The following is a 27973-nucleotide window of genomic DNA, read 5'->3' on the forward strand; positions in this document are numbered from 1 at the left end:
AGGAGGGATGATTAACCACCTGCGACATGCGTGCTCGCTGAAAGTGAGGAAGACGCGAAGCCCCCGCTGATGGACATCCAGGATCGCAGCCCCGGCATGGGTTACACCGGCATGTCCAGGAGGCCACAATCCTCACAGCCGAGCCAGTGGGCCCCTCGTGATGGACGGAGAAGAGGCTGAAGAGGCCCAGGGTTCCGCCCATCCGGCCTGGATCCACAAGCCACCTGGAAACAGCTGCCAAGAGGCGAAGCGAGGGATGCGTCCCGCTGGGTAAATCTGCCTACTGCCCGAGCCTCGTCCGAGCGTTGGAAAGTGCAGGTGCTGCTTTGGAGACTCACGGGCGCCCTGGCCCAGCCATGGCACTCTGACCTGCCTCCGGTGCCCCTGTGCCAGCTGGACCCCAGAAGAGCCGGTGCAGTGCGAGGTTGCTCCAGTGGGTCAGACCTCGGTCCTTGGCTTCGCAGGATCAAAGCATTCACCCGGAATCCCGTTTGTCATCCAAGTGGGTTTTCACGAAGGACGGACACGTTCCAGGCTTCACAGTCTCACGAGAGGATACTCGCTATTTCCGGGAAGCATGCCAAGCCGCTTGCGGAAGCCGCGCTGGGGCTCACACCTGGTCACGAGCCACCTGGCGGGACAGCGCACCCCCACGTGGGGGACTGCGCTTTGGGGAAGAGGAGCTGGGGCCCCGAGTGGGCCCAGGTGGGGGAGAGGGGGCGCGTGTGGGAGACCTCATCCTCCCACCTGCCGCTGACCAGGAGCAGGGTAAAAAGAGATCGGCCTTCCCGCCAACCAGGGCATTTCAAACCTGTGGCTGGGGAGGCGTGATGGAAGGTATTGGTTGACCCCCATTGGTTGTGTTAAGCCCACCCGGGGGGCGTCATGCGCCTGGGCCTAGTTTGGGCCGCCCAGGTGTACCTGGGCCCACCTGGCTGAGGGCCTGAATTCGAGCCTGACGGTCATAGGTGTTTAATGGTCACCGGAGTCCTTCCCAACCTCCTCCAGGGGACCTTTGCAGGCATGGGGAGGGACAGTGACCCCCCCCACTTACCCCTCATCTAGCTACCGAACAGAAGAATATTGAAAGCCGGATGAACTGCCAAAAGAACAGACAAATCCGTCTTGGATAAAGTACAGGCAGAAGCCTCCTCAGAGGCCATCCTGGGGAGGCTTCGTCTGGTACTTTGGACGTGCTGTGTGGCGAGACCGGTCCCTGCAGGTGGACCGGGCTGAGTCACAAGGACTGCTGGGGCACACCGGGCTGCGAGGGCCCCGCCCAACGACAGCCACAGGGTGGGCAGAGAAGCCCCATGGTGATGCCAGCAGGCCCGTCTGTGGCCTCTGGCTGGGCTGGGGGGGCTTGGACCCACCCGGAGGTGCCTTAGCAGAAAGGCCTGGAGATCTGGTTCCGAAAATTCATCGGGAAGACTGCTCCGTGGCCTGCGCGGGTCGGCTCCCTGGCCAGGTCCCCGTGGCTCTTCCTTTCTGGTTTTTGTTGGATGTACTTTCTCTCAAGCGCGCCTTCCGGGGAAGGGAGCATCTTGGTGGGGCTAACTGGGGAGAGTCTTGGCCTGGCCTCCACATGCAGAGCCGTCGGGAAGGACTTGGCATCACCCCAAGGTCCCCGGTGACACCCCCAAAACCCGCACAGAGGAATCTAGACCTGAGACAGCAGCCGACACTCCGAGAGATGAAAGTCACCCCAGGGCAGAGTGGGAAGCCACGTCCCGCGACAATCCGGGCAGCGGGGCCTGGGCGGGCTGTCTGAGCTCAGCAGAGCATGGAGCAGCACCCCGGCCCCCACCCAGTTGATGCCCAAGCACTGCCCCAGTTCATGACCACCACACATGTGGCCTGGGGTCAGAATGGAATGGTCCGTGGTGAGACCCACGGGGCTGGATGGCATTCAATTTAAGCGTGAGTGATTAAAACCGATCAGTGATCCACATAGGACACCCCCCCCCCGGGGAGGGACGCACAACAGGAACACAGGTGAAGGGAGACAGCGGAGCACGTAAGATGAAAATAACTTGTAATTTATCACGGGCTCATGAGGGAAGGAGGGCAGGGGAGGGAGGGGGAAATGAGCTGATACCAAGGGCTCAGGTAGAAAGAAAACCAATCCACAAGACAGGCTTAACGTTGCATAAAGGGGAAGCGGGGCAGGGGGGTGGGGAGTGATCTTGGCCAGGGTCCCGTCGCCCCGTAAGGGCCACTCAAGGTTCACTCTCTTCCCTCTTAGGCCAAGTTCATGTACACCGAACACCCCCTCAACAGGAGCTTTGGGCTGTCCTTTGACTATAAAGAAAAGCTCAATGTTGTCCTGGCCGCAGGCCTGAAAGGAATTTTGGTCCTCTGGCAAGCAAGGACCCTGCTCATCTCCCGGAATTCAGGTAAGCCTCTTCTTGGAGAAGCCTCTCAGAGCAAGGGCCCGGGGCAAGGCTGCTCTCCCAGCACGTCGCGGTAAGTGCCGTGCCAAGTCCGAGGACCGCAGCGAGGGCCTTCCAGGCAATCCTAGAAAGCAGAGCTGCCCCCACGGGGTTTCCAAGACCGTTGGTCTTTATGGAAGCAAGCGGCCTCAGCTCCCTCCTGCAGAGCCACCGGTGTGTTCGAACGGTTAGCCCCAAGCATCTAGCTATGGCACCACCATGGCGTCCCTACGGAGGGTTGCCATGCCACCCTGTCTGCTGCCTGTATTTGACCGCGCTGGTCTGGCGGCGGTGGTGGTTTTTAACCTCCAACCCAACTCTGCCCTGACGTCTAACCCACACCAAGCCGTCACTTTATTGCCTTGTGTCAGCGGTACGTCCCGTCCCGCCCAGAGCGCTGGGCTTGGTCAGAGCGCCATCCCTGCGGGTCAGGTGGATGGCCAGCAACTCGGGAGCTCAGTCAGGGCGCCGAGGAGCAGGCAAGCGTCTATCAGCGGGGGAGGAAGAATGGCGGGCAGCGGGTGAAAGGCCTGAGGAACAGAACCAGCGTGCCTGAGCTTGCCCGTGGACCAGCCCGTGGGACTGGCGGATGGCTATTCTGCCGTCCCGAGCCGCAGCAGCCCAAGCTGGCCCCAGCTTTCAGCAACCCTGCCCGGGAGCGCTCTGCTCTGTCTCTTCCACCGTGGCTGGTGGGTCTGCACCATGGAGGGTTTGAGCCTCCGACTTTGTGGTCAGCAGACCAGGGCCTCACTGACCCACAGCATCACCAGGGACCCTGCTAAACAGCAGCAGCAGCAGCAACCACAAAGTTAAATGAAAAAAATTGTTTTAGGGAAACAACGAATATGTTCTTGAACACTGGAGACGAGGCACTCCTTGTTAACAAGCGGCAAAGACCGACTGCAGGCCACTTGAACGTCTAGTGGAAAGTAGAACCCGTCAGTGGCCACCTTGGGTGTTGAGCACAATGTGGAAGGTGTGGCCTCTCTACTCCGTGCTGGGGGGCGTGGGGGTGTGGAATGGGGGAGGAGAGAGGTAAATGGAGGACTGGGGCATAAAGGATCTGGGGTGGACACCAGTGCTGTGGACAGCCATTTGCAAAAGGGACAGGCTGGTGACCAAACGGACCTAGTCCAACATCTCAGCGGAAAGGCTGCCAGCCGGAGGCAGAGGGCGACAGGGACATGGTGGGAGGAAGGATACGAGGCTCCCGGGACAGCGAGCCCCAAGACCACTCAACTGCGAACGTGGCTTATCCTTCCTCCCCGTGGCGCCCAGCCTCCCAACTGCCAGAACTGACTCCATCTGGTCAACGCAGGAGACTAAACGGGAGTCTGTCTCATGTGCTTAGGCCGAGAAGAAGACACTCTAAGAGGCTCTTCTGAAGACAGGCCTGGAAATCTACTCCCGAAGGGTCGCCGCCCTGGAAACGCAAGAAGGCAGTTCTATTCAGCACTGGTGGTGGGGTGGGGGCAGGGGGGGTTCCCCCAGGACTCAGAATCACAGCAGCCGACATTAAACAAAACACCTGAGTATCCTGTCTCCCCGGACTCCCACGGTATTTGAAGAGGGAACCCCATCAAAAGATGTAGGGGGGTGGAAAGGCACCCCTAGAAGGGGCAGGTGGGGGACACTTTGCCTAGGGGCACTGACATTCTGTGGAGGGTGGCAGGAAACTGCAGATGATGGGGAAGGTGGTGGTGGTGGTGGTGTGAGGTCCTGGCTCACGGTGACCCTACTCGGAACAAAATGAAGCCCCCTGCCTGGTCCGGCGCCTCTCACCGTTGTTGTCCGGGCCACGGGCAGGTGCCTGCAGAAATGGTGAGGGGGTGGGTGCTGGCCAGAGTGGCGCTGGCTCTTCATCCCTGGAGTCTGGGCCTCAAGCTTCAGGGATGCCCTGTGGTGGGCCATTTCCTGTTGGTCTGGTTAGGGCCCACCCCCAGAGGCTCTGTGGGGGAAAGTCGGGGCAGTCTGCCTCCAGAAAGACTCATATGGTTAGGTGTGAGGACCAGCCTTTCAACCCTGGGGGTCCTTTGGAGTGACGGTGCAATTGAAAGAAAATAAAGAGACGGGCAAAGAGTTTAGGGTGTTTGCATCTTCCATGAAGCAGGAACAAGTGAGAGAGAGAGAGAGAGAGAGAGAGAGAGAGAGAGAGAGAGAGAGAGAGAGCAAAATGTATTTATCAGTGAGCTTATATATTCTCAGAACATGCACACCCCACCAATCACATGTGGAACAAGGTGGCAGCTTAACAATGGAGGTTCCTGCCCTCACTGGGGGAGAAACCTCACAGGGGGGCTGGAGGCAGACGGAGGGGAGCCAACTACCTGCAGCACAGGACGGACAGTAGCAACGTGTCTGCTCCTACAGATAAGGGCCTCGGGCCGCCTAGTGAGCCACCATGAGCTTGTGCAAATGCCTTGGAAGTAGCACTATCATGGGGGGATATCGTGGGGAGTGGTCTTTAACCTGGAGACTGTTGCCAGGCTTCATCTCCAACCCACAGCTGGGAAAGCCTTTCTGCACCAGAGCCTGGGCCTTCCACACTTTTATTCTGAGTGGAGAGACTCCGGCCACTCTCTTGCCGGTCCTCAGTTTGCCACAATCAGGCGCCATCAAGCCTGTCACCCTCGCAGTCATGGCCACGCTGGGGCCCGTGGCCGCTGCCACCGTGGTCAGTCCACCTCCCCGAGGGGCTTCCTCTTTCCCACGGACGGGACCCCACAGGGCAGCCCTACACTGTGCGGTGGGGTGGCGGCAGGTAAGGGGTGGGTAGGGCTGAGCTGTGTGGTTTTCTCTCACGCCCACCCTCTGCTCTCTCAGGCCAGCTGGTCAAGGACATCACTGTGAACCATGGCTCGCGAATCATACACAATTCCGTTGACTTGGCCAACATCACCATCACCAACATTGCTGTAGGTGTGTGTTTTCCCAGAAGCCCTCGCTCCCTATCCCTTCCCCTTTGACTCCCTGGGGCCAGCTGGGCTGGACACCAGCAAATGAGCCACAGGGAAGACCTTTGGTATCCACTCAGGAATGGCAGCCCGGGGCACTGAGTGCAGGTCCTCTCTCGAGGGCCGGGGTGGGGTGGGGGTGGAGGCCGAGGGAGTGGATACGCACCAGGCCCTTGGGGCTTTCCTTGCTGGGAGATGCCTGTCCCATTGTTGGCTAGTCTGGTGGGTTCATGTTTGCCGGGAAATAAGAAAGGCCATTTGCCAGGAGTTGATTTTCCCCAACACAGCTGACCAGCTCTGAAACTTGGCGGCAAAGAGTACAACAAATTGCAGTGTCTTTTGACTTGGGGCAGGGGGGCGGGGGGGTGGTGGTGGCGGATATCTGTACGTCTCTTGTGGTCCAAATGCTCAGTCGAAACTCAGTCTCTGGGAGCACTGTTCTGTTTAAATCGAGCGGCCCTCCGTGCCCCAGGGGTGTCGAGCCAGAGCCACCCTGCCGGAGAGTAGACTGTCCCAAGCTGCCTCCGTACCAAAGCCAGGTGTTGGCATCTCGCTCTCCTGCAGAGCACTGCACCCTTGTGGTTAGCAGCAGAGTCCTGTAAAGGCGGGGCCCCGGTGCCAACGGACCACCACATAGGGGTGCCCACCACTGCCATCGAGGCGTTGCCTGCTCACGGCAGAGACCCTGCCCCTGTGGGTTTCCCCTTCCTGCATGCCTCCGCCGTCACCCCTCCTCTCTCCGTAAACGGGATCCTAGCACACGCGTGGCTCTCCTGGGCACACCGTGTTTCCTGAGACGCAGCCACCACCCGTCCGTCCCCTGTCCTCCTCGCTAGGCTTTGCCCCTCTGAGGAGTTCCCAAATCCGGCCCGCCGGCCTGCTCTTCCAATAAAGCTTTATCGACACGGCACTGCTGCGGGTCTCCCTGTTGTCCCTGCCGTGTTTGCACTCAAGTTCCACCAAGTTGAAAATATCGACCTGCTGGGGCCCTTGGACAGGAGGCCCTGGTGGCGGTGCGGTTAGACGTTGGGCTGTGGTCTACATGTCTAAGCCACCAGCAGGTCTTTGGGAGACAGACGGGGGGCTTCTACTCCGGCCAACAGTGACAGCAGTCTCAGAAACCCACAGGGGCGCCATGAGTCACACCGACTCCACGGTGAGGGACCAGCATGGGTGCCATGAGTCACACCGACTCCACGGTGAGGGACCAGCACGGGCGCCGTGAGCCACGCTGGCTCCACGGTGAGGGACCAGCACGGGGCGCTGGGAGCCAGCATGGCCTTGATGGCTGGGAGTTTGCAGGAGAGAGCTTGCTGACCTTGGGTCCTGGTGATGGATATGGGGTCACTTTTCTTGAAACTCCCTTTCCCCTTCCCTAATCGTTTTCCACCCGTGCCCCTGTCGGGCTGCGTGAAACCCAAGAGCTGGTCGGGGCCAACGACAAAACACCCGCCCGGGCCGGGCCGCATGTTGGTGCCCAGACTCCACACTCTCTGCCGGCACCTCAATCCGCACCCCGAGGGACCCCAAAGGACCGGGCCGGCCGCCCCGCACGGGTTTTCGAGAGCAGAACGCTTGACGCGGACACATGGCCTTTCTCTTTGTCCCGTGACCTTTCCCTTATTGCGGGTCTGAAAGCGCAGAGGGATGCGCGTGGGTCGGCGTCCTCACCTGCGTTTGTTTGTTTGTTTGTTTGTTTGCTTCCATTGTCCTTGCAGAACATAACGAGGTGGCCGTTCTCACGAAGCACCACGGCGTGTATTATGGCAGTCTGGGGAGCCTCTCCGACTCCATCATCCAGGTGCGTGTGTCCTTAACGCCCCGCGTGCGCAGATGGGAAAGCGAGGCGCCCGAGATACGGACGCACCTCGTGTGCGCTGGGGTGAGGGGGGCAGGCTGATTCCACTGCCTCCTCGCTTCATGCCCACCCTGCCCTAGAGCCTCGAGCGGGGCTGCGAGGCTGGCAGCGATGCCACCCACCATTATCTCCCCAGAACACGAGGGTCACCCATGGTGGGCGGGGCTTCAGCCGAGCTGAAGACAGACGAGAAGGAAAGGTCTGGCCATCCACTTCTTCCCCCAAACCAGCCCACGACAACCCAGCGACTGAGAGGGTCAGATGGCCATCATCCAGATGCTGGGGAAGCAGGCCTGGGTGGTTAGGAGGGAGCCACGGGGCCAGGCAATGTCCCTGTCGTCGTCGCCTGCGGCCCATGTGGTCCCCTTGGTCACGTCAACTTTTGGTGGCTCTCCCAGCTCCGCAGGCCCAGCTTGATAGCGAAGGTCCATCCACCATCAGTGGCTGAGGGTGCATAGATGCCTGGCTCTGTACACCCCTCCTTAAGCATTCCCCCCTTGCCCCATGCTCCCCCACCTTCACCCCTGCATCCACCTCCAGGGAGCTGCTTGGCTGTGGAATGTTGTCACGGCTCGAGGTTGTCAAGCCTGCTCCCACTAGGGAGCCTACACCCAACACAGCCACCTGCCACCCCATCTCATGCCATCCTGAGACCGGATCAGAATTGGAGAGGGTTGTTCTTGGCAAAAGTCAGCTGCCAGACCTTTCCTCCTAGTCTGTTTTAGTCCAGAAAGTCGGACAAACAGTGGTGGCAGCTGCTCCTGAGGTGCCCTAGCCGGGAAAGGGCAAAGGACAGGCCCGCTGGGTATGGGGGCCGTGAGAGATGGTCCTCACTAACCCTGACACGTGTCCCCAGTGGGGAGGGGCCATAGTGTCTAGCCGGCTCTCCGGGGAGCTCCAGAGTCTGCCCAACAAACCTTTGGGTTCCTGACGCTTCCCGGCCCCGCCCCGTGGGGTTTCCCACACTGCTACTTCGACAGAGGCAGGGCCACCTGGGCCCACGGGGTGGGTGCCCACCTCCCACCTTTTCTCAGGCGAGGCAGCCCCATACTTAACGGTCTCGCTCCTAAGGCTCCTGTAAAACCCTGTGGGCCAATGACCCAACATCCTTTCTAAGGAAATCAGCAAAACACGCCCTTCAGGCTGTTAAGGTCACACAGGGAGCTCTCATGCCTCGCCTGACATCGGAATCACGAGATACCAGATCATCTGAATGGGGGCGGGGCGTTGGGGGAGGGGACCAAGAGTTAGCATGATCTATGGAGTAGCGGTTACAGGCTGCACTGGGCTGCTAACCACAAGGTCCGCGGTTTGAAGCCACCAGCTGCTCTGCGGGTGAAAGATGAGGCTGTCTGCTCTTGTGAAGTTTCTCACTCACTGCCATTGAGTCAGTGCTGGCTCACAGTTACCCCCTCCCCCTTGCAGTTTTCTGAGACTGTTAGTGTTTGCAGGAGTAGACAGTCTAGTCTTTCTCCCTTGGTGCTTCTTGTGGTTTTGAACTGCTGACCATGTGGATCACAGCCCCCAACGTGGTGTAACCACTGGGCCTCGGGAGCTCACGGGGGAAGTTCTGCCCTGTCATGGAGGCTCTTTATGAGTCAGCATCGGCTCAGTGGCAGTGAGTTTGGTTTTCATTTCGAGTCTTAGAAATTTTTCTCTCCCTCTCTTTCTTCTCCTTTCCCTCCCTCCCTCCTTCCTCCCTCTTTCCCTCCCTCCTCCCTTCCCTGTCCCTCCTTTTCTCCTGCTCGCTCCCGCTCCCGTGGTTCTCCCTCTCGCTCAGATTACGAATACAGTTACCTGGTCTGAAGACAAGGTCGTGACATTCACCCAGCAGGGACTGCTTCAGATCTTCGCCCTGACCCTGAACTTGGCATTGTCCACAATCGACCTTATACAATGTGAATTAAACATCCAGGAGCTATTCATGGACCCCAGGCTCGAAGTGGAATCTTGCAAGGTGTGTGGCCCTGCCCATGAAGAACCCCCACCCCAGAAACTTGGTGCCCCGCCCCCAGGCAGCACTGCTCCCTCCCTCCCTCCCTCTCTCCCTCCCTCCCTTCTATCCTTCCTGCCTTCCTTCCTGCCTTCCTTCCTTCCATTCACCCCTCCTGCCTTTTTCCTGTCCGAAAGCCCAGACGACATTTGCGACCTTGAGACCCACCTGTGTCACCTGGGCTTCACTTCTCTCTCTGGTCCTGTGGTCTTCCCTGTGCGGACAGACTATACCAAGGTCACCCTCACCTGCAGGGTTTACCTACTGTCTGTGGGTCTTACCCCACGCCTGTGAGGCTTGCCCACCACCTATAGATGGCCTTTGACTGTGGTGAAGGCACCGTGAAGATCACTGCCCCCACACACACACACACGCACACTGCATTGGGAGGGGGTTTCTTTTTGAAAAACAGGTGCACAATGTGGAGATGTGGCAGAAAATAGACAATCGTCCAAACCAATAATAGTGGTCGCCCCGGGGGGCCTAAAGGGCAGTGGGAAAGGAAACACACCCCTGTCTGTCGTATTTTAACATCTCACAGAGAGCATGCACCCATTTATGCGCTTCCAAATGAATTATTTTGGCGTGCATTTCAAATGTGCAGCACTGCTTGGAGGTGTTGGTACTGTTCTTCTTGGAGCTGCTCGTGTCCACAGGTCCTACGAGCTGCAGATGCTACTCGTTAGATAATACCACTTGCAGTCAGGCGGGGCCCTTCCTCCTCGGCTCTGCTCCTTCCGAGCTGCCCCAGTTAAGATCAGGTTCTCCCTTCGGGCTTCCTCGATCTCAGGCTACCCTAACTGACGCCTTCTCTGAGCGCCTCTGGGATCCACAGCCCTCCGTGCTCCCTTGGGCATTTCATCCCTCTCCAAATGGCCTCACACAGAGGGGTTTGCTGCCAACTCATGGAGCACACCCCTTCCACCTGGGCGGTGCCAGCCTCTGAACGCTAGGCCAATGCAGTGAAGGCAACAGCGCCAGGAGAAGACTGAGCTCTCAAGAGACCGATCTGCACCCAGGATCCATCGATGACCCGACAGGGACAGCAAGTAGAAGAAGGGCTTCCGGGTGGGAGGTGGGGCACAGTGGAGGAGGGCGTCAAAGGGAGCCGAGGTCAAGGAGCGCAGGAAGGAAAGGAGGGTTTGGAAGCTGATTGTGGTAGCGATGGTACCATGCTCCTTGATGTGGTCAAACTACAGAATGCTATGATATCTGTATTAACTTCCCCTCCCCTCCAAAAAAAAGTTTTGGGGAAAAAAAGCTCAATTAGGAATGGAAACTCCAAGAACCACCGGCTTTGTGACAAATAAAGGTGAGTAACATCTGCTAGCTGGATGGAAGAAGCCTTCAAACGGGCACACACCATGCCGGCTACACCGAGATCGCGTCTCTCCTCTGCGCCTCGGAACGCCTCCGTCATGTCCAAAAATACAGACCACAGGATCAAGGAGGCGCGATCTAAAAAACTGCCAGCAGATTGAATATGATTCATCACTTGCCAATTGCCTGGCTCCCGGGAATTCCCCGATAAAGAAATAGGAGCAACATGCTGAAAACTCTGGGAGGTATTTTCCCGAGCAAGGAACCCATAGCAGACCTACAGGACGGGACAGAACAGAACGGCCCGGTGAGGTTTCCAAGAGTGTAGCCTTTTACAGGAGGAGGAAGCCTTAGCTTCTCTCAAGGAGTGACAATGGTGCCTACCTGCTGACCTTGCTGTGCTCCCGGAACTCTAGACCAACACGGCTCATCAAAGGAAAATGGAAGGAATACACAGTCACCGCACCAACAACACCCAACTCTTCTAGGGGGTAGCTTTTAGTCAACAGCCAATGGTGTTTGCGGCAGTTACGCTTTATGTCCACTCGACTCCCAGAGCCTGAACTCTCTGTGGTTTGGCACTTAAGCCCTACGAACTTCCTGCGATGCAATCAAATACAACGTCGTCAATCAACTACCTAATGGGTTCTATGGTGAGCCAGCCCATCCTTAGCTTAGGATGCAATGCATCACTCGGACTCAGGTCACACTCCTACCGCCATCACTTGCAAGTAAGTGTTCTTGCGGCTGGGGCCTGCTTCCAATATAAGTGAACTCAGTGGAGAAGCTTGCTTGCTTGTTGCTGGATCTCGATCCTGCACATGGCTCTTTGTGCTTGAGTCAGTGGCCTGGCATACTGCCTGCCGCTCCTGGGAGACATGAGCAGAGTGCCATCCAAACTGCTGACCTGGGGTGCATTCACCTCTTCAGCCACCAGACTGCGTTCTCTCTGCTGATCTTGGGTTCATCGGCCCCCTAAAGCTTCGCAAATTAGGAGAAGCTTCCAACTTAACTCCTGACCCATGGACTGGGAACCTGCCTGGAACTGGGGTGACCCAATTCTACAACTGTGAGTAGAGTCCATGGCATTTGAATTACGGTGCCGGCGAAGAATAGAAAGTACCACAGGCTACCAACAACAACCACAAGGAAAACCAAACGATTCTGTCTTGGCAGAAGTACATTGAGAACCGAATGAGGCAGGGATGGTGAGACTTAGTCTCACATGCTTTGTCACATGCTTAGGGACACCAGTCCCTGGGAAAGGGCATCATGCCTGGTAAAGCAGAGGGGCAGCAAAAAAAGAGGAGGGCCCTTGACGAGACGGACGGGCACAGGGGCTGCAGCCATGGGCAGGAACAATTGTGAGGATGACCCAGGGTCAGGCACTATTTTGTTCTGCCCAGCTAGCTGGGATCGCTAGGAGTGGAACCAACTCAATGACACTCGGCAGTTTCACTCAGCACGATGTTCTCCAGGCCCATCCATGCCACGAGTGCTTCCCGGTTTCGCCATTTCTTAAAAAGTGGTGCCGTTTTCCACTGTGTGCATGGACCAGCGTGCTGTTCTTTAGCCACTCTTCAGCTGATGGACATCGTGGTCGTTTCTGTCTTCTTGGTGCTGTGAGCAGCGCTGCCCTGAACTTGGGTGTGCACATGTCTCTTCATGTTATCACTCTTACTTCTTTAGGGCAAATGACGGGGTAGCCGAAAAACAATAGGAATTTTTTTTTCAAAGCTGTGTATTTAAACTTTTTTTTTTTTTAACAAAACAACCGTATCACCTTCAAAGTACTCTCCATTACACTTAATACATTGGTTAAATCTGGGATACCATTCCTTTTAAAAAAATCATTTTATCGGGGGCTCGTACATCTCTTATCACAACCCACCCATCCATCTGTCCATGGTGTCAAGCACATTTGTACACATGTTGCCATCATCCTCCTCAAAACATTTTCTTTCTACTTGAGCCCTTGGTATCAGCTCCTCAGTTTTTCCCTCCCTTGCTCTTCTCCCTCCCTCCCTTCCTTTTGGTAATTTACAAATTATTATTATTTTTCATGTCTTACACTGACAGATGTCTCTCTTTACCTGCTTTTCTCTTGTCTGTCCCCCAGCGAAGGGGTTATATGTAGATCATTGTGATTGGTCCCTCTTTCTCCCCCACCTGCCCCTTCCCCTCCTGGTATCGCTGCTGTCATTATTGGTCCTGTGGGGTTTGTCTCAGATTCCCTCTGTTTCCAGTTCTTATCTGTACCAGTGGACATCCTCTGGTCTAGCCAGATTTGTAAGGTAGAATTGGGATCATGATAGGGGGGGAGGGGAAGCATTTATGAACTAGAGAAAAGTTGCATGTTTCGTCATTGCTACACTGCACCTGTACTGGCTCGTCTCCTCCCTGCCACCCTTCTGTAAGGGGATGTCCAGTTGCCTACAGATGGGCTTTGGGTCTCCACTCCACACTCCCCCTCATTCACAATGAGATGATTTTTTGTTCTTTGATGCCTGGTACCTTGATCCCATCAACACAGCTCGTGATCACACAGGCTGGTGTGCTTCTTCCATGTGGGCTTTTTTGCTTCTCAGCTGGATGGCCACATGTTTATCTTCAAGCCTTTAAGACCCCCTATATCTTTTGATAGCCGGGCACCATCAACTTTCTTCACCACATTTGCTTATGCACTCACTTTGTCTTCCGGGATGGTGTCGGGAAGGTGAGCATCATGGAATGCCAGGTTAATGCAACAAACTGTTCTTGCATTGAGGGACTACTTGAGTAGAGTCTGTCAAGGTTGGTTAAGTTAGTATCTCACTGCTTCTTGATGTGCACCACCCAGAGAGCCACAGTCTTGGTTACTCCCAGCAAACAACCTTTACCTGATGTGTTAGGCTGGGTAGACTAGAGAAACAAATTTGTAGACACTCGTGTGTATAGGAAAGAGCTTTCTATAAATAACAATTGTATATTAAGAAAACATCCCATCCCAGTGCATATATCAGTGTTAGCCCATACGTCCAGTACTAGTCTATAAATTCCTCTTCAGACTCACGCAACACATGCAATGATGCCAAGTACAGGAAGATCACAGGCCAGTGGGTGGAAAATCTTGTGGGTCCAGTGGCGGTGGAAGCATCTCAATGCTGGTGTGGGTCTCCATGTGACTCCTCCAGCTCCAAGGCTCCGGCTGTCATCAGCATAGCCCCATGTGGCTTGTCAACAGGAATGTCTCGCTGGGAATGAGTGTGTGTTCCGCCTCCATGAGCTAAGTATCTCCTTATGTCATTGAGCTGCGACTTCATTGACAAGCTAAACTCCACCCATTCACTCTGAATAGTCTCAAGTTGACAACAGATTATGTAACTGCCACAGCTGATGAGTCTCTGGGTAAGACAAGGTGCGGGGCGACATGGACAGCATTCAGTTGTGAGCGACTGTTCATTGTGGCCAGGGTTCCTTGTGATTGCCATCCTGCTGGATATAAAATCAACCGCTTCAGAAGTAGAGAGGGGAAATCTATCTACCAGCAAGAGAGAAGATCCAGGAGTGGGGCACGCCCTTTGGACCCCGAGATCCCTACCCATTGAACCTCCTTGATCCAGAAGTCAGTTTGCGCACCTGAGTTACAGCAACGAGGCAGCAATGGCAGAACCACGAGCCAGGGGAGCTGAGTGCCTCCAGCCAGGAGGCTGGGTCGTAGAGTGGGATGTCTCCAGGTACTTAATCGGTGGTGGTGGTGGTGGTGAAGCTAAGGTTGCTGGCCATCCAAAGATGGGGCTGAGCACCTCTAGGCTGAGGCTTGTGGCAGCCCTAAAAGAGCGTTCTAACACTGCGTGAGCCGGGCTGAGTCCAAAGACCGGAGACCTACCTGGGGGCACAGCTGACTAGGGGGTGTGCCGTCTGAATCATTGCATCCTGAGCATTTGGAACCCGGTAGGATCCCGAATAAACCCCAGGCCGTGTGCGTGACCTGAGTCCTATGTGGCCACTGCAGTGAGGTAGGGAACCCAACCGCCAAGGAGAGAGAGCTGGGGTGCGGGAGCTGGTGTCAGACGGGCAGGGTGGCGCCGTCTGATTTCAGCTGCACGGAGATCCGCCCTGGGTGACGTTGAGGGGCGGTTGAGTTTCCTTTCCCTTGTGTAGCCGGAGGAGGCCAAACGTCACCGCTCGTGTCACTTCTGTCTTTCCACACGCGTCCGTGGCAAGGAGCTGGGCCATTTTGCTTTCTCCCTGTAGAATGTTGATGACGTCCTCCTCATCTGGTCTTTGGCCACTTGCGCTCGGGGTATCAATTCCGTTCTGGGGGCGGCATCTAAATGCAGATAGGGTGGAGTTCCCTGGCCGCGCCTTGGCTCTTGCAGACCTCGGTTTTGTTCAGCTCCAGCTCCAGCTTGCACAAGCGCAGTCGATGGTCTGTTTCACAGTTGAGCCTTGACCTTGTTCTGAGCGAGGACGGTGAGCTTCCCCATCGCCTCTGCTCACAGACGACGTGTTGGATTCCTGGGTACTCCATCCAGTGAGGCCCCCAGGGTACAGTCCCTGTGATGCCGTTGAAAACCGGCGTTTGCCACACGTTGTCTTTCGCCTCGTGAGACTCCGCCACGCAGGCCCTGTGGTGGTTTTCAACTGCCCGCCCTGTTTCTCTTGGCTTCTGACCTTTCCATTCCCATCGCCGGTCTCGCTCAATGCAGCCCGGCTGCGTGATTGGTCGGTTTCCAAATGCAGAAGTTAGTGGACTTCTCAGCTTCCCCCCATCGCGGGCCTCCGTGGTGGGAGCATGCATTTGGATCACAGTTGGCTTCCCTGGTCTCCCTTGTCGGTGGGTGGACATGGCCCCGCCACCGACGCCGTCGTGCCTCGGGACAGATCACGAGATGACACGTGTGACACCATTCCTTTCGAATCGGCCATGCCCAGCCTGGTGAGCCACGTGCTCGGCTGGCCCCACAAGGGTCAACGCCAGTCCGTGTCAGTTCCCCCACAAGGCCTAGGGTGTCCATCTTGCTGTGTTTCACATCTTTTTGACGACTTCTCCTTTGCACACCCCACGTGTGGGATCATGTGCCTCCGGCACACGGAGGTCCCGGAAGCCTTGCTCCATCCGTGCCATGAGGCTCGACTCCCCTTTGAGGCGGCAGCTCTTCCTCGGCTGTCTTTTGAGCGGCCTCCCACCCCAGGGGGTCCCCTCCCGGCTCCGCTATTAGACAGTGTTCTAGTGCTGTTTGTGAGGTTCTCAGGGTCGAATTCCTCGTGAGGGGACCACCTCTTCCTTCTTTTCCCAATCTGTCCTGAGCTGGACACTCCAAGGAAAACTGTCCACCCTGCGTGTCCCCGCCGGCCTGCGAAATCCACGTGGCAGCCCGCCAGCCACCACAGTACTGCCCAAGCTGACAGGACGCACCCACCCTACACTGATCCTGTTCAACAAACAGAAAGACAGCCTGCTCCCCGGTGGGCTCGTAGGCACAGGCATGGGGCTCAGGGTTGGTAACACCTACTTTTGGCAGTGACGACACACACTTCAATCCATAACAAATGGATTGTGGCTGTCGACTCACAGCAGCTGTGGCTGCAAAGGTGCAGAAAGAGAGGCAGCCAGACAAGACACCCCGGAGTATGTGTTTGGCCTCTGATAAAAGACCCCACGGCCCTCGAGTGCCCAATGCTATCAGACCCCTGCGTCTGACCCTGCCACCACCCACCCACCCACCAGAAATACGAAAAGACACAGCAACTGGTTTGACTGGGCCAGATGGTTTTTCCAAACTGTGGTAGATTTCCCAGGCTGGATGACCTGGGCTCTTTTGCTGGCTTGAGATGGTGAGAAAGTGTGTGTGTGTGTGTGTGTGTGTGTGTGTGTGTGTGTGTCCAGTCTTCAAGAATGCCAAGCCTAAGTCATGCCATCTTCAGACACACCTTTGGGTGCGTACGCTCCAAAGAAACACCAGGAGGCCAACCCGGTTAGAGTCGGGTTAAAGAACTTCCAGAGGAAGGAAGGGAGGGAGGAGCAGTCCAGGGGGCGATGCAGAGGAGCCTGCTGGGGGTGCAGAGGCCAGTGGGGATGGCCATCCAGCAAGGAGCAAGGGGAAGCGGCAGTAACCCCCATAAGGCCCCACCGGGCATTGAGTTCACTTGAGTGGTGGTGGAACAATTTGGAGAGGAACGACACAAGCAGCAGAAACAAAGACACCGAATGCCAGGCGCCAGCCTTGGTGAGCTAACTGATGACTGCTTCGTTGTGTATGTTTTCCCCCCAATTGAAAAAAAGAAAAAAAAATGGTTTACATAAATAGCAATGAGTACGGGGGGAAAGAAAAGGCTCTAAAATCGATTGTGGTAAAGATTGTCCAAGTCTTGACAAGGTGGAACTCTTGAACGGGAGGGCACGTGGGTGAAATGCCAATAAAACGTTTTTTGTGTGTTTGTTTTAAAATGCTAATTTAAAAGTTATCAAGGGTCCATGGGGGAGGGGGGAGGAGGGAGAGAGGGGGGAAATGAGGAGCTGATACCAAGGGCTCAAGCAGAAAGCAAGTGTTTTGAGAAGGATGATGGCAACACATGTACAAATGTGGCTGGCACAATGGATGGAGGGATGGATTGTGATAAGAGTTGTACGAGCCCCCAATAAAATGATTTAAAAAATAAAAATACAACAAAAAAAGAGAAACATTAAAAGATGGGACAAAAGCGTGTGGGGGGGAAGATGGGACAGAAAAAGAAAGTCACATCTCTGGGAAGTCACCCAATGCTTCCTACCCCATTGGCCGTGTCTTCTGGGGAACTTGGCCGGCTGACAGCCCGGCCCTCTCTGTGTTTCTGAGCAGCTAGAATACATCTCCGGGCACTTTGCGAACAAGATGTTTACCATGGATATGAAAAGCCACTTGGAATTGTTTGCGATTGTGATACCCCGGTTCCGCAGACTCCCAGTTCCACTAGTAAGTGTGTCCTTTTGTTGGGGGGGGGGGTATTGGAGGGTCGGTCCCAGCTCACAGACAGTCTAATCTTTGCCTCCCCGGCCACTGGAAGTCTGTTCTTGCTGCATGTGTTCTCCTCTTCTGGGTCAACGCAGCGCAGGCACAATGCTGCACGCTCGGCGCTCTTTCCAAAAGCCCGTCCCACCCCTCCCCGAGGCAGAAATTCCGGAACCGCAGCAGCACTGTCCCACGAGAGGGTACACCACTCATCCCTGGCCCCTCGTGATGGCTGGTGAGCTCCAGGCTCCACGCCCTGGCTGAGAGCACTGGGTCATTGGAAGCCCTTTCCCCACGGGGAAATCATCTTGCAGCACTTGGGTCAATGTTCTGTTGTGATTCCCCCACCCCCGAGGATAACTTCCAACGGCTAATTTTTGGAAGTCAGTTGCCCGGCCTTTCTTGCTGGCCTATCCTAGTCTGGAAATGCAGCTGACCCTGCTGGTGTCTAGAGCGCCAATGGGACTGCTTCCTGTGGATCAGCTCAGGATGACAAACTGACAGACAGGTGGTGGCCCCCATGGCGACCATGAATCCATTGGCAGCCTTGTTCTCCAGCCTTCTGAGATTCCCCCAAGCCCTCCCACCAATCCCACAATTGATACTCCTGGCAGCAGCAGTCAAGAGATTAAGCAACACACAGTGGTGGTGGTGAGGTGCCACCGAATCAGTCTGACCCCTCGTGGCCCTCTGCATGTGCTTCCTCCCCCCACCCCCCCTCCCCACCCTAGGTGACAGTGAGCAACCCGCATTCCTTGGGGCTGGACGTGGACATCTGGGAGAAGAACTTCACGATGGATGGGAACTTCGTCTATCAAGTGGTGAGCTTGGGCGCTCAGCCCAGCCCAGCCCAGGGCCAGGGCCTCCCCTCCTCCCCCTCCCAGCCCAGGAGCAAACCCTGCAGGGCCTGGTGGAGGGGTGCAGCCCTGTTGACTCAGAACACCCCCTCAGGACGGAGCAGCAGTGCCCTGTCATCTTGACGACAGCAGGCGCCCAGCTCGCTCTCCAAGGAACTACTGGGTGGGCTCAGGCTGCTGACCCTCTTCATCGCCAGGCCCTCTCTCTGGAGAGACCCCGGCTCCCCTTGAGAAGACAGGCCCGAGGGAAGCTGTGGTCCACTAGCAGGATGGAATCCAACCCGGGGAGTGTGTGAGGCCTGAGCTCGCTAGGGGGAAACTAAGGCTGAGGTGAGACAGGAGGAGGAGGTTGCCAGGATGGGCAAGGGAAGGGGGGCCAGGGGGCCCGTGGGGCCAGAGTGGGTGGTGGGTGCCTGACAGGGCTCGGCAAGGCACGATGGCCCACTGACCCTGCCCTCAACCCCAGCACCTCCCAACACACAGCCTCTACTTAAATCTTTAGTAGAGGACTTTGGGCCTCTATTTAAATCTTCTGACGGGAAGCCGCCCTGCAGGACAGAGCAGAGCCAACTGCTCCCAAGGCTTTCTGAAGCTGTAGGTCTCTGCCATGCTGCCAGCCTCCTCTTCCTCAACAGGAGTGGCCGGCGGGCTGAAACCAGAGACCTCCCTGTTAGTATGCAAGCGCTTAAGCCACTGGGCCCCTGGGGAGGGAGAAAGCCAAACCAAAGGCAGCGCCTGGTGCTGGGACCCACATCACGGACATCGCACCCTCCACTTGGAGTCCTTTCCCAGAGCTTCCGGAACGTTCTCCCCGCCGCGGCATGTGGGACGAGATGGGACGGCGTCTGGGCGGGCCTGAAACGCTGCGCTCCCCCCTCTCGGTCCGCAGAACGTGTTCCTGATACAACAGCATTTCTCGGGCAGGGCGGACCCCAGCTTCACCTCCAGGTACGTCGTGGTCTCGCCCACCTCACCTGGTACTTTGGACGTGTGGTCAGCAGAAGACCAGTCCCTGGAGAAGGACAGCATGCTTGGTAAAGTAGAGGGGTTATGGGGACCGGGGGTGGGGTGGGGAGGAAGTTCCTGGGCAAGATGGACGGACACAGTGGCTGCAACCACAGGCTCAATGTGACAATAGGGATGAGGCGGGTGCAGGACTGCTCGGTGCCTTGTCCGGCTGAACCTCGGGTCACTACGGGCTGGAACTGACCGGAGGACACCTGACAACCACAACATCTTCACCAGAGCAGCTCACCAAGCCTTCGTCACCTGGAACCACTGGGGGGGGGGCGGGTTAGAACCTCTGACCTTTCCGTTCGCCCCTGAGCACCCAATCTGCCATCGTGTCAAAAGGAATCACGTGGCTGGCGGCATCTGGCAAGACAGAAGAAAGGGCCGGGTCCCCTGAGTGATTATGTGGGGCGGGAGGGCGAGGCTCACCGTCGGCAGTGACACCCAGGAATGCCTGCGCAAGGAGGGGGCCCCTCGGCAGCGATCCGCAGGACCAGTGGCCATTCTGGAGACTGGCGTGCCTGGGAGAGGACCAGCCTGTGCCAGTGTCCCGAGACAGGAGGGAACTGGCACCCTAGGAAGAATTGGCAGAAGACCTTGGTGTGAAGACAGGGAAAGGGTTATGGGGCAAGGCGACGCCCAGCAGATGGTCTCACACTTGCATGCCAACGGAATGCCCCAGCCGCTGCAGGGTGGGAATGAGTCAGAGGGCAGCGAGAATGGGGTGCAGGTGGGCTGGGTGGGTGTTACAGTGCTCCAAGAAGAGACCACAGGCTCCTGGGCTGGACGGGGTGATGTGACAGGAGAGTTGGGGAGACCTTGGGGGCGCGCCAAGGGTGCTTGGTCTTCTGGTTTACCTACATGCTGGAGAGGGCTCCCAATCACCAAGACAGGCAACAACGGAAGACCAGGTTTGGGTAGGGGGTGTACGTGGTCTCGGGGATGTGTGTGATTCATTCAGCAATGTCTTAGACTGAGTTGGTAATGAAACAAATCCAGTGTGTGTGAGTCTGGGTGGACTAGAGAAACAAATCCATGGACACACATATGTGTATAAGAAAGAGATTTATATACAAGAGGAATTGAACATTGAGAAAACATCCCAACCCAGTCCAGTCCAAGGCCATAAGTCTGATAGTAGCCCATATGTCTGATACCAATCTATAAAGTCCTCTTCAGACTCACGAAACGCATGCAATGAAGCCAAATGCAGGACGATCACCAGCCAGTGGGGAGAGTCTTTAGGTGGCGTTGTAAGCATCTCAGCGCTGGCAGGGGCCTCTCTGTGGCTTCTCTGGCTTTTGAGGTCTAATTTCATCCATGTGGCTTGTCTTCTGCAGTGTCTCCCAGGGAGTAGCAGAGAGAGGTGTTTTCTGTCTCCAAGGAGGAAGTACCAGATTTCCCAGAATTCTCAGGAGAAGGCCATGCCCACACAGAAGTCTCATTGGCTATCTCCAGATTGACAACCTAGACTCCACCCCTACACTCTTTTTAAAAAAAAATCGTTTTACTGGGGGCTCATACAACTCTTATCACAATCCATACATACATCAATTGTGTAAAGCACATTTGTACATTCATTGCCCTCATCATTCTCAAATACCCCTACACTTTTAATCCTTAAATTGACACCAGATTAGGTGATTACCACACAGTGACACTGACCTATGTATAAGAGAGAGCTTTATATGAAGATGTAATTATATATCAAGAAAACATCCCAGCCCAGTCCAACTCAAGTCCTTAAGCCCGATCCTAGTCCATAAGTCCCTCTTCAAACTCACAGAACCACACACAATGATGCAGAATGCAGGAGAATCTCGGGCTGGTGGGTATGAGGTCTTGCGTTCAAGAGTCAGTGGAAAACATTGCAGGGCTCCAGCCTGTCTCAGAGTGGCCAGCAAGCAGGAGGGTCAAGGAAGAGAGAGAGAAAGAGAGAGGCCGGCCTCCAGAGAGCAATACTATCTCCATCGGCACCTCCAAGTGAGGCCATCAGGTAGCGACCTGATTGACAGGCTAAACCCCACCCCTACACTTTTATATATCTTCAAGTTGACATGAAATCATGGAGCTACCACAATCAGATTCAGAAGCCTGAATCCTCCAGTGAAAAGATAAGACTCCTAGAGCGAGCAAAGAGGGGGGGGGGCAGGGGGGAAGGGAGGGAGGGAGGAAGGACACATGTGGAATTAATTGGCAAAAGTGGGGAGTAACAGGATGGATAAAGATAATCGGGAAAATCTCATCAGGCAACCCAACACAAACACAAACAAAAGAACAGCCATGGCAATATGATTACAAGATATCGTTTCAAAGCCAAGAGTGCTTTCTACAAAGAGAAATCTCGATGCTCCAAGCAACATGGCAAATACACAAGGCAAATAACGCTGGACACACATGGAGATCTTGACTAAAGCAATCACCTTGGGAGATTTTAAGATGCTACCTTTAGGATCTGACAGACTCAGTAGGCAGGGGGAAAAAGACCACCGAGCCAGGGTCCTCACTGGAGACGATTTTGCACTGGTGAAGTTGTTTCGTGCACAGTTACTAACCAAAAGGTTACTGGTTCACAGAGACCCAGCAGGACCACAGCATCATGAGCCTGGTGATCCAGCCTTACGGAAGATTGCTGCTCGGGTCTGTCCAGCCCTAACTTATGGAACCCCCACGTACGAGAGGGCAACATGCTGCTGGATCCTGCACTGCAGTCACATTCATGATGTTTGTTACAGCCAAGGGGTCAAAACCCATCTCCTCTAATCCGATGGCCTTCTGTTTTCCCAAAATGTTCCATCCTTCTCCAGAAGCTGGCCCCTCCTGACAACATGTCCCAGCTCTCACCGTCCTCCTGCCTAGGGAGCACTCTGGCTGTCCTTCTTCTGAGACAGATTGGTTCATTGTTCCGGCAGTCCGTGGTATTTCCAATATTCTTCGCTGAGACTATTCTTTAAAGCGCTTTGTGTCGTAGTCGATATTCAGGTCCAGAGATACTTCACATGGTGTCCTTTGATCCAAAGAAATCTTTGAACTGGGCACGTTACATGAACTTGGACTGTTCCTCGAACACCCCCTCGCCCTTATTAGGAACTAAATAGCAGGCAGTTCCAATTTGCTATCTTAAAAGGGAACCAGAAACAAGAGTTACTATACAGTAATAGATGGGAAGTCCTGAAGGCACAGTAGGTTATGTGTTTGAAGTTAACCACAAGGCCAGCTATTCGAACCCACCAGCCACTCTGCGAGAGAAAGACAAGACTTTATGAACGTCATGCTCCATAAAGATTCACAACCTCAGAAACGACAGAAGCTCCACTGTCTCCTAAAGTCACTCGGAGTCGAAATGGACTGGCAGTGAGTTTGATACCAGAATAAAGGTGAAAATGTTCTGATACCCCAAGTGGGCTTGTCAGCGTCCAAACTCCTTTATTCCAATTAAAACGTGCCAGTCTTGCTGGAAGATGGCATAACTTGGCCACCCGTGCCCAGAAACTCCTTTGATGTTTTCTTTCAGGTTTTAAAACTTCTTATTTGCACATTCTTAAAAATGTGCATTCGAACAAAAGAAAGACGACACTCTGATTAAACTCCCTTTCACACCTGCAGGACACCTTGGACCCGCTTTGCTCTAACTCCGTACAATTTATCCCCGGTCACCCGAGCCCCTTGCTTCCTTCCCTCACCAGCATGCGGGTTCTCCTCCTTCCCTGCCAGCCAGCCAGGCCGAAGGTCGCCACCTTCACAGTCAGGAGGTCTTTGATGTGAAAAGAGGAAGCGCGCTCTTTTACGCCCAATCCAACCTCATTGCGTCGTACAAAGTTCAACAGCAAAAAGAAGATCAAGAACGAGGCAGTGTTTGTGGGATGTCCGGTGCACACTGGGGCCGCCGCCTCAGGACGATTTGCCCGCCCGCTTCTCCAGGTCGATGGCTTCTCTGGAAGGCAGCGGATGTCTCTCTTGCGTTTCTGTCTAATTCAGTTTTGACGTAAGGGATGTCTCACCCTCAGCCTGACCCGGTGTGTCATGCGTGGTTGAGGAGGAGGTGAGGGCAGGACAAGGGAGTGGAGTCCCTGGGGGGTGGGGTCCCTGCCGCGGGCAGAGAAACTCTTAAAAGAGAAGAGTCAGAATTTTCGTATCAAGAAAGTTGGAGTCAGCTTCACCTCTGCAACTTTTCCAACGAGTGAGCCCTTGTCGTCTACAGCTTCTGAAACGCGTTCCGAAATGTTTGCTGCATGCTTTGAAGAAGACTTTAGAGCTTCAGAACCTTTGTGGAAAATGACGATGAAGGCTGACATTTTCGACGCTCTAAATGGCCTTCGCACCTTCTGCAGAGGTGCTTTTTCAGTGCCATGTTTATTTCCCGCTCTCCTCGAGCTGTAGTCTCTGTGTAGTTCACAGACTTCCAGACCAGACAGGAACACTCGCTGACATCTGCTCGGTTCTAACTCATGGTGATCCGGTCAGACAGAGAAGAACTACCTTTTTTGGGTTTCCAAACGTTTCAATCTTTGAAAGGCTGCAGAGTGACTGGTGGGTTTGAACCACTGACCTTCCGACGGACAGCTCAGTGCACAACCCACTAGCCACCATGGGTCCATATATAGCTTCCCATGGAAGACCCTTAACACCTAATTCTTTTTCAAATATTTCTTAGCGTTGTCTTGTCCTGTGATTTGGAGGTCTGAGTTCTTCTCATACTTAAAACGAGGATGAAAATTAGCATAACATAATAGCTAAAAAATATCGCGGAACAGCGTATCTAAAACACTAACGGCGATGGTGTCTATCTAATGCAATTTCCTGAATCAGGGCCCCACATAACCCCAGGAACAGGCCTAAAAATGAGGACACCAATAAAAAAGAATCTATTTGTTGGTTGGGCTGTGTTATAGATCCGAGTAAAATGAAATTCTTGACAACGCCCATCTTTTTCTCTATGCATCAGGATGTTGTTTATTGGTCCAGTTGTTTTGTTTTATGTTGATGTGGTAGTCCAGGTTGACTAAAGAAACAAATCCAGAGATGCTCATAGGTGCATAAGAGAGAGCTTTATATCAAAGAATAATTGTATATTAAGAAAACATCCCAGCCCAGTCCAGATCAAGTCCATAAGTCCGATATTAGCCCATATGGCTGATACCACTCTATAAATTCGCCTTCAGACTCACGCAACACATGCAATGGTGCCGAATGCAGGAAGATCACAGGCCGGTGGGTAGAAAGTCCTGTGGGTCCAGTGGCGGTGGAAGCATCTCCAGGGCTCTGGCTACCGTCACTGTGGCTCCATGGAGTTTGTCATCAGTAATGTCAAACAGAGAGAGTGTGTGTCCTGCCTCCAGGGAGGAAGATAGGAGTTCCCAGAATCCTCAGGAGAAGGCCACGCCCACACAGACACATTACTGGCAATGACCTGATTGACAGGCTGGGCCCCATCCCTTTACTTAAGTTGTCAGGAGATTATGTAGTTGCCACAGTTGAGTTGTAATCCATACCGAAGGCTGCCATCCATGAACTTCATCCGTAAATGCCTAATGTCCTCTTCACTTTCAGCAAGCAAGGTTGTGCCATTTGCTGGATAGATTTATACAGCACGAAGAAACATAACTGCTAATCAGTCCACACAGCAGTACAGAGGGCTCAGTTCAACTCACTTCCATGGGACAGTTAATATACTGGAAGTCCTTCAAATCACGAGGGTTTCTTAGTCCTAGGTCAAAGAAGCAGACAGATGAGTCTTCTATAGGGCAATGCAGGCAGTCTGGCCACAGGCAGCAAACAGCAGGGCAGGTCACCAGCCATCAGCCAGATGACAGAATCTGACAGTCCTAAGCTCTAGCGATGTACACACCAGCAGCGTGGCAAAGCATGTCTCAAAGGAACCTCAAGCTCCGGTGACACGGTTCACGGGTTGGGTGTCCCACAGGCAGTGAGCTCGCAAGCTAAGGCAACGAACTAAGGCTGGTCCAATCACCAGGGAGCAAGAGAGAGAGAGAGGCGGGGCTTGCCAAGTCATTTTTCTCTTTGCCCTCCAATCAAACTGTGACCTTATTAATCCCAAGAGTTTCTATTGGCCAGGTTGGCACAATAAACCTACCTACCACAATGCTGTTAGTGAGTCCTCCTCCAATTCTATCACTATGTTTTTCTTCCTATAGTCCAGCTTCTCAGATTATTTGCTCAGCATACAGGTCAATCAAAGTGATGAACGTATACAGCCCTGACTCACAGCTTTCCTGATTTCAACCACACAGCGTTCTCTGGATCTGTCCCAAGCGCTGCCTCTTGGTCCACGCTCCTGTGGCTTCTACATAGGCGTTTTCTGCTTTTAGCCACGATCCATCTGACATCAGCAATGATGTCCCTGGGTCCACATCCTTTTCTGGATCCGGCCTGGACCTCTGGCTGCTCCCTGCCAACGTATTGCTGTAATCATTGTTGGAGGGTCTTCAGGAAAATTCTACTTGCATGTGACATGCCTGGTGTTGTTGGATAACTTCTGCAATCTGTTGGGTCGCCTTTCTTTGGAATGGGCATAAACGTGGATCTCTTCCAGTCTGTTGGCCAGGGAGCTGTCTTTCAAATTTCGTGGCGCATTCCGGTGAGTGCTTCCACGGCTTCATGGGTGTGTTGAAATATTTCGATTGGTATTCCATGAATTCCTGAAATCTTGTTTTGGGGTGAACAGTTGTGCTAAATGCCTTCAGTTCAGTTTGGACTCCTTCAGTTTCATTGGTTCTTGATCATATACTATTTCTTGAAATGGCTGAATACCAACCAGTCATTTTTATGCTGCAGGGACTCTGTATCCTTTCTATCTTCTTTTTATTTGTAAAATCATTTTATTTGGGGCTCATCCAACTCTTATCACAATCCATACATCCATCTAGTGTATGTCAAGCACATTTGTACACTTGTTGCCCTCATCATTCTCAAAACATTTGCTTTCTACTTGAGCCCTTGGTACCAGCTGCTCATTTCCCCCCTCCCTCCCTGCTCCCCACTCCCTCACGAACCCTGATCATTTATAAATTATTATTATTTTTTCATGTCTTACACTGTCCAATGTCTCCCTTCACCCACTTTTCTGTTGTCTGTCCCTCAGGGAGGAGGTTATATGTAGATCCTTGTAATCGGTTCCACCTTTCTACCCCACCTTCCCTCCACCCTCCAATATTGCCACTCTCTTCACTGGTCCTGAAGGGATCATCTGTCCTGGATTCCCTGTGTTTCCTGTTCCTATCTTTACAAGTCTATCTATACTCTGGTCTAGCTGGATTTGTAAGGTAGAATTGGGGTCCTTATAGTGGGGGTAGGGCAGGGGAGGAAGCATTTAAGAACTAGAGGAAGGTTGTATGTTTCATTGTTGCTACATCACATTCTGATTGGCTTGTCTCCTGCCCGTGACCCTTCTGTAAGGGGATGTCCAGTTGCCTATAGATGGGCTTTGGGTTCCCAATCTGCATTCCCCTTCATTTACAATGATATGATTTTTTTGGTTCTTTGATGCCTGATACCTGACCCCTTCGACACCTCATGGTCACACAGGCTGGTGTGCTTCTTCCATGTGGGCTTTGTTGCTTCTGAGTTAGATGGCTGCTTGTTTACCTTCTAGCCGTTAAGACCCCAGACGCTATGTCTTTTGATAGCTAGGCACCATCAGCTTTCTTCACCACATTTGCTTATGCACCTGCTTTGTCTTGAGTGATCATGTCGGGAAGGTGTGCATCATGGAATGCCTACTTAGTAGAACAAAGTGTTCTTGCATTGAGGAAGTACTTGAGTGGAGACCCAGTGTCCATCTGCTGCCTTAATACTAAACCTATAAATATATGCATGACCTATTTCCCCATCATCATATATAAATATATTTATATGTACATGCCCGTATTTAGACCTCTATAAATGCCCTTTGCCTATTTTTTCCCTCTATTTCCTTATACTTTCCTCTTATCCCATTATCATGCTTAGCCTTCATTTGGGTTTTAGTAATTTCTCTCAGTGACATTGCCCTTGGTCAACCCCTACCAGGCCTCTCACACCCTCTTTGCCACTGATTTTGGATCACTTGTTGTTCCCTTGCCTTTCCACCGTCCTGCGATGCTTTCTGCGTCGTTCGATAGTTTGCACATGGACTCCTTCAACATTGCGGCTCAGAGCTGGAGGGACTGTTTGCTTTTCCTTCAGTTCTCTCCGCCTGAGACGAGCTGAGCACGTTTTTCCCACTTGCTTTTCTAGCGCCAGGTCCTTGCACATCTCCTTACAATACTTTACTTTGTCTTCTTGAGCCGCCCTTGGGAACTTTATGCTCATCTCTTTTACTGCATCGTCTCTCCCATTCACTTCAGTGCCTCTCCACTCCAGAACAAGGTTCAGAGGCTATAGAAACTGTTGGAAGAATCCATCAAAGATCACCGTATGTTGCTCAGTGGTAATAAAAGTGAGATGCCATTGACTGTGGTGAGGATTGCACACTTCCTAATGAGACTGAACTAATTAACAGAGCTTATTTAGAGCTAGAAACTCAAGGAGTGGAAGATCAGAGTGTGCGCCTATTGCCACATCAGCATCCGCAGT

The 27973-nt window shown here is 53.9% G+C and overlaps 1 protein-coding gene across 1 annotated transcript in view; it reads left to right on the forward strand.

Moving 5' to 3' along the window:
* Positions 1 to 27973, forward strand: part of CATSPERD (catsper channel auxiliary subunit delta) — a 61009-nt gene that overhangs the window by 13781 nt on the left and 19255 nt on the right. Inside the window, exons 7-13 of the mRNA XM_075530463.1 lie at positions 2246 to 2396; positions 5256 to 5351; positions 7105 to 7187; positions 9025 to 9201; positions 17382 to 17495; positions 18263 to 18352; positions 19278 to 19336. Of these exons, the coding sequence (XP_075386578.1) occupies positions 2246 to 2396; positions 5256 to 5351; positions 7105 to 7187; positions 9025 to 9201; positions 17382 to 17495; positions 18263 to 18352; positions 19278 to 19336 (770 nt within the window). The remainder of the gene's footprint in view (positions 1 to 2245; positions 2397 to 5255; positions 5352 to 7104; positions 7188 to 9024; positions 9202 to 17381; positions 17496 to 18262; positions 18353 to 19277; positions 19337 to 27973) is intronic.

The sequence above is a fragment of the Tenrec ecaudatus genome, chromosome 1, assembly GCF_050624435.1.
Source record: "Tenrec ecaudatus isolate mTenEca1 chromosome 1, mTenEca1.hap1, whole genome shotgun sequence".
NCBI classification, from domain to species: Eukaryota; Metazoa; Chordata; class Mammalia; order Afrosoricida; family Tenrecidae; genus Tenrec; species Tenrec ecaudatus.